General features: G+C 43.2%; 1 protein-coding gene and 1 long non-coding RNA gene across 2 annotated transcripts; one reads left to right on the top strand and one right to left on the bottom strand.

Moving 5' to 3' along the window:
• Window positions 1–817: 817 nt before the first annotated feature.
• On the bottom strand, window positions 818–7,995 carry LOC128075590 (uncharacterized). The gene is made up of 4 exons (XR_008203909.1): window positions 7,832–7,995; window positions 7,248–7,293; window positions 6,224–6,383; window positions 818–1,656 (listed from the first exon to the last, which is right to left on the bottom strand). It is a non-coding gene; the product is annotated as an uncharacterized LOC128075590 (long non-coding RNA).
• SLC24A1 (solute carrier family 24 member 1) lies at window positions 3,192–17,661 on the top strand. Its single transcript, XM_052672481.1, is given in 9 exon segments — window positions 3,192–4,112; window positions 5,847–5,906; window positions 6,914–7,022; window positions 12,667–12,759; window positions 14,308–14,408; window positions 15,005–15,205; window positions 15,564–15,653; window positions 16,499–16,665; window positions 17,391–17,661. Coding segments are annotated over 9 exon segments (1,992 nt in total). The 3' UTR covers window positions 17,641–17,661.
• The last annotated feature ends 515 nt before the right edge of the window (window positions 17,662–18,176 follow it).

The raw sequence follows: 18,176 nt of genomic DNA, 5'->3' as shown, positions 1-18,176 counted from the left end.
GCCAGATGTCAGAAGGTCGATGGGATCACACTGGGCCCAACTCATCCCAATGCTGTTTGAAACACTTGTCTGAGTTCCGTACTGCTAATAGCTCAGGTCCAAAAGGGACTGCAGACACTCATGTCGGGCCCTTATGGAGAGAAACTGCAAGTGGATACTTCTGTGGGACTAAAGCAGACTGAACAGAAATGTGCTTTCAGAATTCAAACGCGGTCAGAAGGAATTAAAACCAGAACTAAGCGCAGAAATGGAGCATTCCCAGTATTGAGGATGAGAACTGCTTGTGTAGGTCTCCCACAAGTACCCAAGGAACAGCCAGCACCTCCTGGTGACTTCACAGTGAACTTCAGGGAAGATTAGAAAGCCCTGCTGCAGCACATGTTACAGGTGGCAAAATGGATCAAAGAAGTGACCAAAACCTTAAATGCACTCATCCAGAAGCTTTTTTCCCCCTAAAAAAACAAAACAAAACAACAAACCTTCATCAAATACATCGATTGCAGAAAGCAACCTGCAATAAGGACTTGTGAAGCTCAACATAATTTGTAAGTGCTGGTTTCAGTAGTCCTCTCCAAGAAGAATTCCCCAATAAACATGAATAAATAAGTGCAATAGGAGGAGAAAATAACCAAGGGGAAAGAAGCAGCCATAGGAACATGGCCCACTAGGAGTCCTGTAAGCAGCATATGGTGCCTGAGCTGCACCAGAAACTCAAGGCATTTGGCACAATTGGAATAATAGTATCTTCATCAGTAAATCAGGAACCATCTATAATTTGATGCCAGTACTGTGGAAGAGTACTGCAACGATTAAAAAAGATAGCTGTGTATAGAGAATAGGTTATGAAAAAAGCATCCCCGGGGCTCAGGGACCTCCTTCTTCCATTCCAGAAAATACAGAGTAAGGATGAGGTATCAGTGACATCTATTGCAAAGTCTGAGTGTACTGCTGCTGTTCAGAAAACAGCTTGCTTCTCTGCGTTTTCCAGTTCCCCTGCAATAAATGTACTGATTGGAGCTATATGACCATGAAGTCTTTGGCAAGGAGCACGACTGTGCCAGCAAAAGTGGCCTCAGCAGAAATGCTCGTCCAGCCTGTCAGAGCAAAGCTGTGTGCAAGTTGTCTTGAAGCAACTACTGCAGCACACGAAGGAGCAATGTGAATTATCCAAGCAGTGGCCTGCTCCTGTCCATAGCTAATGGTACATATCTCAGAGTTGATGCTTTTATATTATAGTTTGTAATGGAAATAAGCTCCTGCCCTCATACTGAGAATAATCTGTAGTAGTAGACGAAGATACTGGCTTCAGATATAGATCCAAATCTATACAATACTCCTTAATCTTCTTAGAGACTGGAGGTATTAAAGTGGATTGGCTATTCCTCCACTAATATGTCCTTCACACCTGACCCCCCTCACCACTCTGCTAGCAGAAGCACAGCGAAAATGGGATCATTTTCATCTGCCTCTCTCTGCATCAACATCTCCCAATGTTAAGTGACAAGAAAGCTTCCAGAATTCCATTCAACTGCTGGTATTCCTCATCTTCTTGGACAGCATCTCTGGAAGGTAAGCCATGGAGGTCTGTAGGATTGCTTGAGATCTTTTTGACTGAGACAGTCCAACCAGTGAGAAAAGAGCTGACTGGGAGCTGACCTGTAGGAGACAATATAGTTCAAAAACAAAGTGCTTTATCCACAAGGCTGACGGTCAGATAGCGCTGAAAGGCTGGGGAGCTCTTAACAGTTCATCCTACCTTTGGTTATAGTCTTTGAAGAAGGTTTAAACAGGGGGATGCATTCACAAGTCTCCCGTTCTCTGTGCGTCTTTCTTTTCACTCTTCCATTTTATTTATGGAAGGTTACTCTGTATCAATGCTCAATTTGTGGTGAATACTGTATTACACAACTCTGCAATATGCACGTTAATGTATTTTTTGCATATCAAAAGCAAAGCTTATGTGATCTATTTATCTAGATACTCCCATGACCCTCAATTACTATTGCCTTAGTGATCCTCCCTATTTAAAAGAAGATAATAATGCCTGTCTTGCAAGAAATTTAGGCTGATTACTTCACTGAGTGTTATGCAAGAGGGTAAGTGAGAACTGATTTGCATGAAAAGCTTTCCTGAGAATGGCTTACAAAACTTCGATTCACATCCAGCTGAAGGATAACAACATTACCACTCTAGGGAAAAAAAAATAATCCATGAAGAGTGAAATTCTAAGGTAAAAAATCAAAGCAGTGCTGAAGGGTAAATTCCGTCCACCCCACTGCCTCTGTACTATCACAGATCTAGGCTCTATCACTAGCATTTATAATTTGTCTCTTTCAAAATGCTGTTCAAATAGTTATGCAAGATATGCTAATTATCCCCTAATAAAAGGTATGATTATAATTCCACTTTGCCAGTTCTGCTTCTACAGAAGGGCTCGAAAAGATGTAGTCATAGAAACAACATGAATGCACAGCACTCTGAGTATTACTAGAACCAAGCCTTCCTCTTGCTCTCTTCCAACTGGAAGAGGAAAGCTCACAATTTGCTTGGTTTGTGGGAGTGCAAGTCTGGAGAGCCAGAGAGCAGCATAACTGGGTAGTAGCAAACAGTTTCCATCCACCTGTTGAGGTTACTGAGGTGAATAACTGGTCTGTTTGGTAGGAAGTTTTACAGCATAGGCTCATCTTCAGAGCTTCTTCATTTCTGGCAATTTTGAGTACAAGTAGGCTCCTTAACAGAAGCCTTATCCTCCCTCCTGCATAAAGTTCATCCGATTATCAGCATTACAGAATTACCAGTGATTCCACTGAAAACACTAACCTTAATAGCTGCTGGATGTGATCATTAGGTGGAATCAGAATTCAGCTCAGATTGGACCATCTCAGCCTTATAGCCTCCCATCATTAAAAAAATGAAAAAACAAAAGCCTGAACTTAGAGTTGAGATTATTTGAACTGAATCCCATTTCCATTTATGGAGAAATAGAAAATCACTCTGCAAGATAATGATGGGAAGTTGCAGTTTTTGTTTGTTTTTAAATGCTAGATCTTCCTTTACAGGATTCTACACTTCATATCACCCAGTTTCACTCCTGATGCTTAAGATCAGTTAGAAGCTCCAATGGTGGCTATAAGGGCAAGCTGCTGATCAAGAGAAGTCTTCAGTCTTTCTGATTTTTGAACCTTTAGGAAATGCATTTACCACGGAGAAGACGGCTACAACGGAACCGAATCTTTTTCTTCCTTGCCACAGTGTCCCTCCTCTCTGTCTATCAGCTCCAATTCAGCCCCTCTGCCATTCCAGCACTTCTCACTGCACACCAACACGAGGACCCTGTGAAAGTGACCTCCAGGGAGCCTTCCCGCAACAAGACTTCCAAAACCAGCAATGTCACAGCAGCACCCAAAATAAGGCACTGTGTGTATATTGATCCTGAGCCAACTGTGCCCATCGCCGCAGCAGAGGATACAACACAGCGAGAAAACGTCAGTGAAAGCTACCCAGGTGAAAAGCCCGTGTATGAATCCAAAGGAGAATATCCCCAGGACCTATTCAGTGTGGAAGAACGGAGGCAAGGGTGGGTTGTACTTCACATCTTTGGCATGATGTATGTATTTGTGGCCTTGGCCATAGTGTGTGATGAGTATTTTGTCCCTGCTTTGGGAGTGATCACAGAGAAGTTGCAGATCTCTGAAGACGTGGCTGGAGCCACCTTCATGGCAGCAGGTGGATCCGCACCAGAACTCTTCACCTCCCTCATAGGTGTCTTCATCTCACACAGCAATGTGGGCATCGGTACCATTGTGGGCTCAGCGGTGTTTAATATCCTCTTTGTCATTGGCACCTGTGCCCTCTTCTCAAGGGAGATACTACACCTGACATGGTGGCCTTTATTTAGAGACATCTCATTCTACATTGTAGACTTACTGATGCTCATCCTGTTTTTCCTAGACAGTGTCATTGATTGGTGGGAAAGCCTCCTTTTACTGACTGCCTATGCCACATATGTGTTCACCATGAAACACAACGTGTCTCTAGAGCAATGGGTGAAGGAGGAGCTGAGCAAGAAGCTAAATGCTGTGCAGGCAGCATCAGCAGAGCATATGCGAAAGGTTGGTGTCCTTATTGTTCAAAGGGCAAGTTGGAAATAATTAATCCTATCATAAATCACAAAAAAAACAGACTGCATCTTCTTCACAAAGTGCATACTCAAGTCCTCAGGATGTAGACACTGGCTAATAATTATCATATAAAATGAAGGAAATACAATCTAGACAATAGAGATTCTAATCAATTAGAGAGAACACTACTAAATGCCCTAGGAATTATTAAACATATGTGTTCGGGTCATTTAGCATCTTCCAAACACAGACATGAGATTTTGCTCACTTAGTGGTTATGAAGGAATTAAAAAGGACACATACACACTTTCAGGAACAAGTCAGTCTGAAAACATGATTGGACAATACTCAAACAGGAGAAAAAAAAAAAAGGCTTCTGTAATGGGCAATCTCCAAGCCTCTTGTGGATGAGGGATGGTGGAAGAAACTCTTTTCCCATTTTGAGTTCAGGTGTGTTACTGTGATGCTGGTGGTATCACTTGTTACCAGTCTGCAGCAGAGAAAGGGATCTGGCAGCCTTCCACAGCCATTGCCACTGCTCCCAGTCAGCATTCAGTCACAGGATCGAAATGCCCAAGTCCTGTTTCTATGTATTAACCACAGCTGTGTCAGAGACACAATTCTTTATGCTCCTGGTGCACAGACAAGAAGGTCTGTGGCTGTAATTACTTTCTCAAAGTTTGAGACCAGGGCCCTTTGCTCACCATCTTTTGAAGGAAGACACGATTGCCTACAAAAGGACAGCATCTGAAGGCTGTTGCCAGAGCCAGTTACCCTTTCAATCTGGTAGATCTGGTCAGGACATGTGGGCCAGAGCACTTGGAATCTGAATCTGCCTGTTCAATTCCTCCCCCTCAGCCGTTCCTCCTTCTCCTGCTGCCACTTAATTCTCTTGGCTGTACTACTGCCAGATGTGGAGCAGACTGTTAGATGTAAAGCTGTTCTCTGGCACTGGCACGCTTTACCGTTCAGATGTGTCTCACTGGCATTCAAACATGTTTTGTCCCTTCTGGTCTTGGCACTCTCTTCATATAATTTAACGAATTAAGGAGAGGAAGGAAAAGTGGTAAAGATAATTGAAGGCACACAAAATTAAGAGTCTTTTTTCCCCTCCTGTTAGTCTGCCTTTCAGCCAGGGTTCATGGCTTGGAGTCCTTAAAGCCCACAGCCGTGCTGCACCACTGTCTATCACCAATCCTAAAGACGTAAGCCCATCCCTTTAGACTCAAAGAAAAAACAAAATTCTTGCCTTTTAAGCCTACAAAGAATTCACATTAGGATATAATGGCATGACATACTGCTGCTGGAAATAACCCCTGGAGAAAATAAAGTGCTTTTATGGAAAGTGATGCTAATCACTAGAAGACAACACATCTTTCTGTTTTCACTCTGCCTTTGAGAGAAGATAAGTCAGGATGCAGATGTCTGGGGATGAAATCTGTGGCTGTGTACATCTACAAGGAACAGGAGGTAGAGGAACATTTCTGTTTCTGGATAGCTACATCCTCACTGAGTGGTTGCAGGCAGAATCCCACTTCCCTCAGAGGCTGTGTTGGTTTAGGGAAAGCACACAGCTTTGGCACTTTCAGTAGTGTTCGTGCATAGTCGTTTCTTTTGATTGTGCCACCTTCAATTCAGGCATTAGTCTGAAGAGCCCCATAGATCCCAAAAGAGCAGGTGAAGTGGTAATGGCATTCAAAGGCTTTCATTCTTTTTTACACACAGAAAAGCAGTGTGGCAGCTGCAGAGGATGGAACAACGCCAGCAGATGGGAAGAAGCTGCAGGTAGGTCTAGGCAACTTAGCCAGGATAATAAGTCATATTTTGAACCCCTCCCTGTGTCAGGCTTTGAACAACAGTGTTGTCTTCTGTGTCAAGAAACCTGGACTAAATCCTATTTCATGCAGAGAACCAGCAGTTCTTGGCACAGTACTCACAGTTTGATTAAGAAGACACCTGGCTGAGTTGGGTCCTCAAAGGAATTTTAAAACAACTAAGAGACAGACTGCCCAAGTGGTAATTGACTAGCAGAGTGCTGTTAGTACTACATTTTAAACAGGGTGAAACAGACAGAGGAGAATTCAGATCATAGCTTTTCTTACCTGCTTTCATGGCTGATTTTCCTCCCAGGCTCTCAGGGCAGAGGTAGTGTCTGTTCTTCCCTATAGCAAGAGAGCCAATTGCTCTGCTCTGCTCCTGATTGAATTCCTGCCACTTTGTCCTTCCTTGGCTGGCCAGTCACTGCATTCAGTGATCCATTGGCTGCACATGTACATAACAAAACAGGTGTTAGCTTCCTCATGGGGATGCTATTTGTTCCTCTGTGCATTTAACCTACCTGTACTAATTAATGTTCAGTCAAAAGCCCATTAGGACTGTAGTATTGACAGTAAAAATAGAGCTTGAGAGCCTTCAATTTAAGTTAGGACATTTGAAACCACTGTAGTGTACCTTGGAGCAGCATACAAATCTATTATTATCAATTATTACTATTAATTATGACTAAAATCACTGCATACTTTATTACAATCATAACATTGTACTGATGCTGAGTCAGTGAAAACTCACTGCATCAAAGGACAGCCTGGCCCATTATCTCAGGAGCATGTATCTTGCTATGAGCAGCTGGTACCGACAGCCATCCTGAGAACCTGCATGCAGGTATCTGAAATCCAAGGTGCACTGGGGAGATCAGCCTCTGCATGAATGCATCCCCTGTGCAGAGGGAACCAACAGTGAAGATGCTTGGAGGAGGAAATGGCTACTGATTGTTGCATTGTACCTTTCCATAGCCAACAACAGCCTTACAGCGAGGCAGCAGCTCGGCCTCCCTGCACAACTCTCAAATGCGCAGCACCATCTTCCAACTCATGATCCACACACTGGACCCCCTGGCAGGAGGTGAGTGAATGCTCCACCTGTGAGGGGCTTCATCTTAGAGCCTCTATCACAGAGCAGCTTAATGGAGGCATGTCTTTCGCTGGTGGAAGGCAGCATCACTGAACATAGAGAGGTGGAATCGGCTTTCTATCAGGGCTTTCCATCTGACAGCCCTTCAGGAAAGGGTTGGCTCAACATATCAGCCTCATTTAAAATTGGGAAATTCACATGGGAGGAGCCCCTTACCTGTGCATTTCCTCAGCTGTACACAAGTCCCTCACAAGGCATAAACCTGAAGAAGAGGAAAAAGTAGTCAAAACCTTGAAAAATTATCTTTCGGATGGTGATTAAAATCCCAGGTGAAATTTAAAACACACAGCAGGTTCCAATTATGATGGTTAAAGTAACTTGTGTGTGACTTGGAGGACTTCTGGACTTTGGAAGGACTCCACTTCTGAGGACTTCTAAATGCCCACTTGCAACACCACATTGCATTATCACTGCCATAGCAAACTGTACCCTGTTTCAGAATGTGATTAAGTAGAATAGAATAGAGTAGTTCAGGTGGAAGGAACCTTTAAAGATCATCTGGTCCAACTGAATAATTTCTTCAGGGCTAGCCAGAAGTCAAAGCATATCAACGAGGGCACTGTCCAAACATCTCTTGAATGCTGACAGGCATGGGGCATTGCCCACCTCTGTAAGAAGCCTGTTCCAGTATTTGACCAAAGGTAAGTGAAAGGTATCCTTGCCCTCAGAACAGAGAATGGAACTGGGTGATCTTTAAAGTCCTTTCCAACCAATCCAAACCATCCTGTGTTGTTACTCACAGTACTTTGAAGGCAGTGGGCCAACTCCACAGGGCCTAAAGGCTGGAGCTCAGGACTATTTCATACCTTCTAAACAGTCCAGGTTGCAGGAAGCCACATCTCCAGAGATGTGTGTGCCTTTGAACACAGTTTTCTAATACTCTGCCTTGTTTCACTTTCCAAGAAATTCTAAAGAAAGTTTAAAAATGAAAAAGAGAAGCTTTTTTTTTTTTAGATTTTTCCTTCCTAGCTCAGCACATGCCTTGCCCCTCCACTGCCCTACTTGTTCTAAAGAGATTATCATTTGTCCATTCAAAGGGAGATTGAAGCTAAGCAGATAAACACCTCTCATGTCTATCAGTGAGGTTACAAAAAGGACTCTCCAGATCAAAATCCCAGTAGCACAAACTGATTGAGGGAACTAAAGAGGTTTTATAAGGACAACAAGACAAGTAAGTGTTCCCTTCGACAAACTTTTAGTAATAGCACCCATCAAATTACTAACCATAGCCTAACAAGAGCTAAATTCATCAGGGTTTGCTGTAGTGCTTCCTGCTCCCCACAGAATATTGTATCAACACATTGTATATTGTATCAGCACATGGATAAAACCAGAAATCTATGAGAGACTTGCCACTTGATTCAGCATCATGCAGTGCCAGACCTGAGGGACTGCTGCCACCAAGAGAACTTCTGACTCCTCATCCTTCTTTCATGCCTTGGTACAGGCTGGTGTCCTCAGTTTTGTGTGACTCCCAGCAGGAATCCTTCGGGCCCAGGCCAAGGAGAGAACCACAGCGCTGCCCCAAGCAGCTCAGCACAGAGCACATGGTGGGGGCTTTTCGTTACCACAGTCTGTAAGAATGGATAACTGTGACTGAGGGGCGGCTGGGATGCTGTCTTTAAAGGAGAGCTTCGCCTTTGCTTTTATCCAGGCAGACTTTGAGTTCCTGTCTGTGTGCCGCAGCCACTAGATGGGAGTGTGATCTTATACACTTAGGCAAGTCTAAGGGCAACAGTGAGGATGGCTTTCAGTCTCTCCAGAAGGTTGTTATTCCTTAGACTCTTTGCTATAATAATGACACAGAGTTAACCTCTGCTCTGGGTGCGTGCCTGCTCTACTCAGCACTGCTGGAGCAGAAACAGCTCCTTGGAAAAGATAATTGTGAAGAAAATTATTGATATTACAACAGCACAGCACTTGAAATCAAAGACCCAGAGTTCCAGGTACTTTGTATTGTGCAGGAGACGCTCCTTGCCCTGGTAGATTCAGAACTAAAGAAAAGGTAGTCTGGAGAAAAAGAATCAGTTCTGACTGAGCCACTGAAGTGCTTTGAGGATCCCTGCCAAAAAGATGAAGAGATTTCCCCAAGGTAACTGAAAAGGATGTGAGCCTACCAAGGCGTTTTACAGCTGCAAACCCAGCCTTGGATTTAATATCACTGCTGCCCTTCAATATCCTCAGGACAACTGGTTCCCACCCATAAAGTCCTTCTTTTTGCAGCACATAGCACTATCTGTAATTAGGTTGCAGCATAAAAACAACCCCAAAGAAGTCTGTATCCTCAAGGATCCTTGTTGCTTCTTGCCAAAGCCTATAGCATCATGCACTTAGAGGCTACACTAAAGAACACTACAAAAGATTGCCAACTATCTCTCAGCAGTTCCTGACTTAACCTAGTGCAGGTAGGATCTCCGGGGAGCTTCCTTCCTTATGCTGCAGTTGCCTTGTACTTCAGCTGCACAGAAGCTGCTTCAAAGCAGCCAGAGCTCTAAAGTTTGTGTCAGACTGACAGCACCAGGCCTGCCAAACCAACTTAGAGTCGAGGATCTTAGAGATGAAGTAAAGTCTGAAATATAAACTTTGTTTCGCTGTTCCTGGTTCAACACCCCTTCTGAAACAAAATTTCTCACTTGAACAATGGATTAATTAATGTTTGATTTTTATTTATTTAGTATTAAGAAAGGATCATAATTTAAGTCTTTTTCTGTGTCTGGAGGAGACGAGGCATTTTAACTGACCAGGTGCTTTAGAAGTTTGAACACTTACACTGCATTCTGAAGTGTATTTTTGGCAGAAGCCCATCTTTTCACACTACCTTTCTTAAAATGAGGAACTTCTAGCAACTTCAGACTTTTCCTCACTTTCTCAGACGCTGTGTAGAAGCACAGTATGAGGCCTTTTCAAGATCTCCCAAGCTAGACACCAGAGGGAACTGCTGAGGAGTTAAAAGCAGCAAGGATTTTTGGAAGACCAAGGAATCATTTCTGAACCCCATGTTTTACCATGAGGTTATTCTTTGTGCTCTAGTCATACAGACAGGGGACAAATCTGATTTTACTTTTATATGAAGGCAAAGGATCCAGCAGCAAGGTTATCACAGCTGCTCTATCACTATGTCCCAGTTAAAGAGCTATTAATTTTGGAAATCAGACCAGAATAAAGCAGCAAGCAGTGCTGCAGGCCAGAGCTCAGCTCAAAGACAGGAGGCAGTCAGGCAGCCGCAGTTGCATCTTTAGCAATCAATCACTTGTGTTAAGAAGGAGAAAAGGACCAAAAATAATCATGAGATCCTTTTTACTTGCACTTTCAGGATAGCAGATCTCTCGTATCCCTCAGGTTTAGGTCATATTTTAAAAAATTCTCCCCATTGCTCATAGTGTAAGTTAGTCCTGATGGGCTAAATACCAGAACCAAAGAATGAGCTAAATACCAGAGCTGGACCCAAGGCAGAAGCTCACCTGCAACGCCAAGCACAGCCTGGATGCAGTTGTTTCTTGGAGTAAGCTTGCCTGAGGGCCATCTCAGTGTTTCTGGATGTAGGCATGCCCTGTGCAAGGCACTCTCAGACCAGCTGGTAGAGTTTCCAGCAGAATGAATGCTTAAAAAGCAGTAAGAAAAAGACAGCAACAAAAAGACAGCTGGAGACCCACTGGTGCAGCAGCTGAGTGGACTGGGAAGCACACAGTGCAAACTTCATGGAACTCAAAGAGACATCCCCCTGTGCAAGTTCCTGGAAGCTGACAATACCCAGTGTTGAAGTCAAGCCAAGTGACTGCACTGACACACACACAGCCCACAGGACCACGGGCACTGCCCTCAAAAACAAGTGCTTGGCCACGACAGGACCCATGGTTGTTGCAGTAGCATGCTGCCCTGCTCGGCTGAGCTAATCCCCAACACTGGCAGGAGCTGAGCTGACAGCTACCCCTCTGCCAAGCTGACCTGCAGATCTGGCGGCTTACAGCCATCTCTTCCTCCAGTTTCAATACATCCTGCACAGATGTGTGTCAGAGGCATTAACACCTTTTTAAATGAGGCTGATCTGATGAGAACTGGATAGCGCCCTGGGCCTAAGCTGTTTATCCCTAACATGGAGGGTCACAGGCTCTGCTTGGGTCGGTGCTCACAGCCTGTGCCCAGGTGAGGGCAGGAACCAGCAGCTGGGGTTTGTGTAATCTGCAGGCTGGGCCTGACCACTCTGACCTTGACAGGAGCTTTTGTGGCAGCTCCTAGGAAAAGCTGAATAGAGGAGTGGGGGCCAGCAGTTCAAGGACTCTGCAAGCAGAGTCACCTCACTGCCTTGTGTAGGTGAGAGTGCTCGTGCTTAGCAGCAGTAGGAGGGGGAAAACAAAGCTTCACATCCCCTCTATAGGCTTCAAGAGTAGCAAGTGGAAGGGAGAGCTGGGCTCCTCAGTCCCAGCAGCTTTTCCTAGGAGGAAAGCTTATTTCCCCTCTCCAGCCACTCACCTACGGAAAAATGCTTCTCAGATGATAATGGGAATCGCACCAGACTAGGACTCATCTCCAGAGACCTTAATGTCAGAGCCAGGAACAATTATTGGACATGTCTGAAATCCACTGTTTTTCCACAAGGTTCAGCTCAGAACTTGACCTGCCCACATGGCTTAGAGCTGCTATTTCTATGAGCTCCATCTCACAGTGGTGAATAAAGTGACAGAGCCATGCCCTTGAGGCAAGCAACAACAGCACATTCTGGTTGCCCAGTAAACAGTGCAGGAGATTAAGTCAATGCAATAAAACTTCCAAAGGAAATTAATTTACAGCCCCATGCACAAGTGAGGCAGAACACAGCCGATTTCTGGTGGCCACATCCACACACAAAACCTGTGACCATCTGCTTCCATCTGCTCGGTCACTGGGCAGGCAGCTGAGAAGAGGATAAAGCTCAGAGCAAAGCAAAGCTTTCCTCTGAGCTGGGGACTGGCTCATTTTCAGCAAGAGTAGGAATTTAGACACTTGAGTGCAACATCAAACTATAGAGACAGAATCACAGATTCACAGAATTGTAGGAGTTGAAAGGAACCTGTAGAAAACATCGAGTCCAACTCCTCTGCAAAGCAGGCTCCCTACAGCAGGCTGCACAGGTAAACACAGAGACAGTTTCAGAGTTCCTTGTAAAACTATAATAAAGCAGCTCAGCTGAGCGCAGCATTGGCTGCAGCAGGAAAAGTCCTCATCAGGGCCAGAAATACAGAGTGGGACACAGCACCGGTGAAGACGACCATTCAGTCGGTCCTTTTCAGGATAGCCTGGACTGCCTTGAAACCGGATACCATAAACTCAGATTAAGTTCTGGAGAGTCTCACTGGCAGGGATGACATTCACATATACCTTGAAATATCATGAAGAAGATAGAAGGTTTTCCATTTTCCTCACAATCAGGTCATCAGCAGCAGCACAGTAAAGCCATGTGGCACAAAGAAGGTATCCATTTTTAGTTTGCACGTAATCTAGCATGAACAAAATCAGCTGTCCTTTAGGAACAAAATGATATTGCATCAAAACTGCTCCTGTTCTCCCATAGCTGACAATGCATCTTTCTCATTCACAGCAAAATTTAAAGACAGGGTTGAAATCCTGAGTAATATAGCCAAGGTCAAGACTGACTCTCAGGCTGGGCAAGGAACAAAACCAGAAGGTGAGTGCAAGAAAAGTCAATATCATTTGCTTTGTTTTGCAGTGAAATCCCACGCATTCACAGCATTGAGCACCCAGGGGCTGGCAAAGAAATACTACAGTATGACACAGATTTTTCTGTTATTGCTGGTCACAGGTGGCTGCTGTAATAATGCAGCAGAAATCAATCAATATACAATAACAGTGGGCAGTAAAAGCCATTCCTACAGGACAAGTAGCTCTTGGGGTAGAATTCAAACAGAAAGTACTTGGAAGTTGCTGTGCTGCTCATCTTTGGTAGATGTGTTCTTTAAACCAAAGTACTTTCCTTTTAGCCTAGAAATTTGGCACAGCTGCAGAACAGTACAGAAGATTCCTCCTCAGAGAAAAGCCACACTGATATTCTCTAAAACCACCTTTAGTGCCTGTACATCCTCCCTTTGAATAGTTCTTACTATTTCACAGCTGATAGACAGACTTTGAGTAGTTTGGAGGCAGCAGCTGGCCTATGCTACACCACAGACCTGTGCTGTTGGTGATTTGGAAAAAGAAAAAGCAAACAATAACAGTTGTGTGGAAGGTCCCACCTCCACAAGCACACTGCTGCAATGAGTCACCTGTGTACCTAACAACACTGAGCATCACCCATGAGAGTGAAAACAAACTTGAGGAAATATTAAGAAACAAATTCTCATGCAGACTACTGACACCACATTGACTTCATTGACCATGAACTTCCATTCTTTGACACCTTCCACAGAACTATCTGGCGCACGGACAGGGCTGTGCATCATCAATAGGTGCTGCCACTTTGGCTGAAAGTATTCCATGTCTACTCTTGTAAGACCTTGCTCCAGAAATCCCAAACACACATGAAAAAATGTTTCTGAAAAACTCCCTCTAAACTTGCTCCTTACTGGAGTTGTGAGAGACACTGGATCAACTTACCCAGCTCAGCATAAAATACCCTGTAATTCCCCAACCAGGTAGAATTCTGAGGATAATGTGACTAACACAGGTTAACATGAGAACAGCCCAGAGAACATTGCAGATTTTTTCCTGTATGCATCAGTACTTCTCTATTTGCATTTGAGTATGTATCAGATGACTGGGGATTAACGTCTGGTAGCACATAGCTGTCGTTTCTCAGAAGCCTCAAAGTGTTCCCTGGAGAGGGCTGTGCTCTACTAGAAACAAAGGGGAGTAAAGCTTTATATCCTTCTGGCTTTAGAGAACAGCTCTACTAAAGGCTTCAGAATCCAGACCGAAGCCAATAACAACCAGGCAGAGATCAGATAATTAGCATTCCCCTGTTACTGCGTATGTGCCTCTTAGAGCAGTTTCAGACCAATACCTCGATGCTCCTAAGACCACCGACAGCAGGTGGACCAGCTTCTACCTCCTTTTAAGAACAGTGATTCACAATAGGCAAGGATGACACACAGAAAGCATCAGCCATTGGCCTAGGCTTAACATGAAGTATTTCGTGTTTCTGGCGCAAACTAACTCACCCGCAGATAAAGGTGATCATGCTAACATGACTAAAATCACTGCCCCTTCTTACTCCTTTTTGCAGAAGAGAAGCAGGCACCACAGAAGCCCATCCAGGTAACTCCTGCCAGTGACTCTGAACCCAGCAAAGACAAACAGAAGGAGAACACACCACAGGATGGGCAGGTATTAAATAATGGATCATAGGCAATAAGAGTTCAGGGCTTCTGGGGTAAAACCCAGCATGTTTCTCATAATTAGCAACTTTAAGTAGACTGTGTGTGTAGTGATGAAGTAACATAAGGAGTTGTTTTAGAGGTTCAGGCTTATGACCGAAGACAACCTTGGCCTAAAACATGACACCAGCTGTTCCTGTATAATATTTTCTCCTCAGTTGACTCCAATGAGGTCAGAAGGCAACTCCAGGACAAGGGAAAGCGAGTCAGTCTGGTCATCAGCATGTTTTTGTGCTTTATTTCCCTCATCCCCCCTTCCAATTCTGTAATGTGGTTGTTTTGATGAGGAAAGATTGTCAAAGACAGCCAATCTTCTACTAGTGTTAAAACTTTAAGAGTTCATTCTAGTTGACTTATACAAAATAGTTAACAGGATCACAAGACAGGCACCTGCACCAAAATAGGGTAGACCTGGATTTTGTGCCAGAGTAACAAGATGCGGGCTCTGGCTGCCCTCAGCCACAGTACGGTCATGGGGAATAAGTGCTGCACAGCTCCTTGTGAGAGTGAAGCATATTGCTTTTTTTTTTTTTTCCTGACCTACAGCCCCCTTCAGACAGTGATAACTCAGAAGACAGCAGCTCTGACAGTGAGGATGACAGTGATGATGACAGCACAGATGATGAAGAAAACGATGAACCATTATCTCTTGAATGGCCAGAAACCAGGAAAAAACAAGCAATTTACCTCTTCCTCTTTCCCATTGTCTTCCCTCTGTGGAGCACGATACCTGATGTCAGAAACCCAGTAAGAATCCATTTTTCTTCTGCTACCATATTTGTATCTTTAGCTCATATTTGAGCTAAAGACTACTTAGTAAGAATCCCCCATTCTGTTTTTCCACGTCAAGAGTCTCATACATTAATTACTGTTAATGCTGCAGAGAGTAGAAAAGAAGCCCCAGCTGTAGCATAGTTCCAGAGACTTAATTAAAGTAATTAACAACTAGCAACAGTTGGTCATCTAATAAAGTGGTCAAAAAACCCACAAAGACCAAGTTCTATATCAAACAGTTGATTACAGCACTCCATGTGAACAGTTTTCATCGAGGATTGTTAACCTTCCTGAAACTTCATGTTTTTGTTTTCAAACTTGATTTTAACAGGATTCAAAAAAATTCTTTGTCATCACATTTTTCGGGTCCATCATCTGGATTGCAGCATTCTCTTACCTCATGGTGTGGTGGGCTCATCAGGTGAGGGATTTCTTTTCTGTCTGCAAACAAGATCATTTCAGAACAAGTAGATGTTAAGACAAGGAGCGGATTGTCGCTGGGGCATTTTACGTGATGAATTGCAGCTGCAGTCATCCATCAAAACAGTAGAAACTTTTTGTCAGAATCCAAAAGGGAATTCTCAGTTTCACTCTTTTTGATTTGACAAAAGGTTTTCTTCGAAAAACTTCTAAGGGAAGTTGCACATCAGTGAAAGGAAAAGTGCCATCAAAATTTACCTTAATACTTTCAATTGATAAATGAATCTATGTGGAACAAAATTACCCCTTACCTAATTACAGTTCCAGGATAACACAGGTTCTAGAAGCTGTGAAGTAATTTCAACTCCAACTGCCTTAATATGCACTTGGAGCCCCGGCAATAGAAGTTTGTACCTTGTAGATTCAGACCCACACTTCGTATCAAGTGGCTCATTGCACATCCACAACATAGTTAATTGCTAAGATTTTCCATGCAGAGCTGATGTTAAATTTGCAAAAGGAAAAATGAAATACATGCAGAAGAGGCAAATGTAGGACACAAGAACGTGTTAGGCTGTAACTGACTTCACCTTGCTTGGCCTTGGTAAAACTGTGATCAGATGATCACTGTGACGTATCATATGGAACAAATCTGAGGTTAACAATCTAACTTAACTAACTTAAATGTAGTTTTTCATCGTACACAACATGCTACCACAAATGAAAAGGGCTAAGGGAATGAAAAATATTTCAATTTGAATATGGCACAAAACCTAGAAGGCAGTGAGACTGCATTCTGTGCTCCAAAATGAACAGCCCTAATTTACTCTGTTGCTGTTCTATTAGGTTGGTGAAACAATTGGGATATCAGAGGAAATTATGGGGTTAACCATACTGGCAGCAGGAACGTCGATCCCTGACCTTATCACCAGTGTCATTGTTGCACGGAAAGGCTTAGGTGACATGGCTGTCTCCAGTTCTGTAGGCAGCAATATCTTCGATATCACTGTTGGGTGAGTATTAGTTCCATGCTGAAAGATGCAGTTCTTCCAAAAGACAAAACACGGTTTTTAAACTGAAGAAATGTTTCAGTTAATTTCATTTCATCTGCACCTAACTGAAGGACAGTCAGACCACCAGTTACACATATTTCTTTTTAGAAAATTTAACCAAACCAGGAAAGATAGATTTTAGCAACCCAGTGCAGAATGAATATGAAGTTGCACCTCATTCAAGGCATTGTTCTACAGCTTAAAATAACAGTGCACAGTATGAAACGGCACTATCGTCTTCCCTAAGTTCTGAGTCAACAGGAAACTGATTTTCTGGGACAAAATACTATTCCTCTTAGGCCAACACTGAAGATTTACAGGCTGAATACTCATCCGGTCACTCAGAGGCATTCAGATTCTCTGCAGCCAAGGCTCTGTATCTGCACCTGTATCTTTCATCAATAAAGCATCAGAACCTTCTCCTTTATGAGAGCGTACTGAGACACTTAATTCACAGTTATTATTTTGAAAACCCTTCTAGACTATTGTATCACATTATGATAGTACAAGCATTATCCAAATGCGATTTTTCCACACCAACAACATCAATTTTAGATTTATGCTGAGTTACACTGAATGCAGCTATGCATTTTTTCCTGTAAGAGTTTAGAAAAATTGCTTATTTATAATGCAGAAAATGAACTGCCTTCAAGCATTTATTTCAATTACTTTTCCTTTTCTTGCAGTTTGCCAGTTCCTTGGTTTCTATATTCAGTCTTCAACGGATTCAGTCCTGTTGCAGTCAGTAGTAATGGTTTGTTTTGTGCTATCGTTCTGCTTTTTCTCATGCTTCTATTTGTTATCATCTCAATTGCTTTATGTAAATGGAAAATGAACAAAATACTAGGGCTCACTATGTTTGCTCTCTACTTTGTATTTTTGATCATCAGTGTGATGTTAGAAGACAGGATAATATCATGCCCCGTATCTGTGTGACATCTGGGTGCTCCAATGTGTGTTAAGGCATACATCTAAAAATCAAAAGCAGTTCAAGGTAGCAACCCAAGTTATAACCAACTTCCTGAGATTAAAGTATCTTTGACATACTTAAAATAAAATAATCTCGAGTGGTTTGTCTGCTTCTACTGTTGCTGTTTTTCCTTAGGAAAAGAAAAAGATCAGGCACTGAAGGGGCCAGTACCAAACACTGTGCAGCTTCAGGCATTCCTGTAATGGTATGATACAGATACATTAGGTGTTCAGTGTGGCTGAGCTTATGTTAGTGGAACTGATTTTAAGCATAGAACCTTTATACACATTTTAGTAATACTTTCAGGATCACACAGATTTATGCAATCAACTGCTCAAACTCACTGAGATCAATGATCTTTAGTTGGTGGGAACAGAATCACACCTTCATGGCTTGCCCTTACAGAACTGTTCTGCTCCAAAGACCTGTATGGACACATTCTCCATCTCAGAAGTGAATTCCCTCAAATTGTATAAAAGCAGTAAGTGCTTCAGAGCACAAC

This window comes from Tympanuchus pallidicinctus, unplaced genomic scaffold (genome assembly GCF_026119805.1).
Source record: "Tympanuchus pallidicinctus isolate F22 unplaced genomic scaffold, pur_lepc_1.0 scaffold12, whole genome shotgun sequence".
NCBI lineage: Eukaryota > Metazoa > Chordata > Aves > Galliformes > Phasianidae > Tympanuchus > Tympanuchus pallidicinctus.
This window is presented reverse-complemented; position numbering and strand designations above follow the sequence as displayed.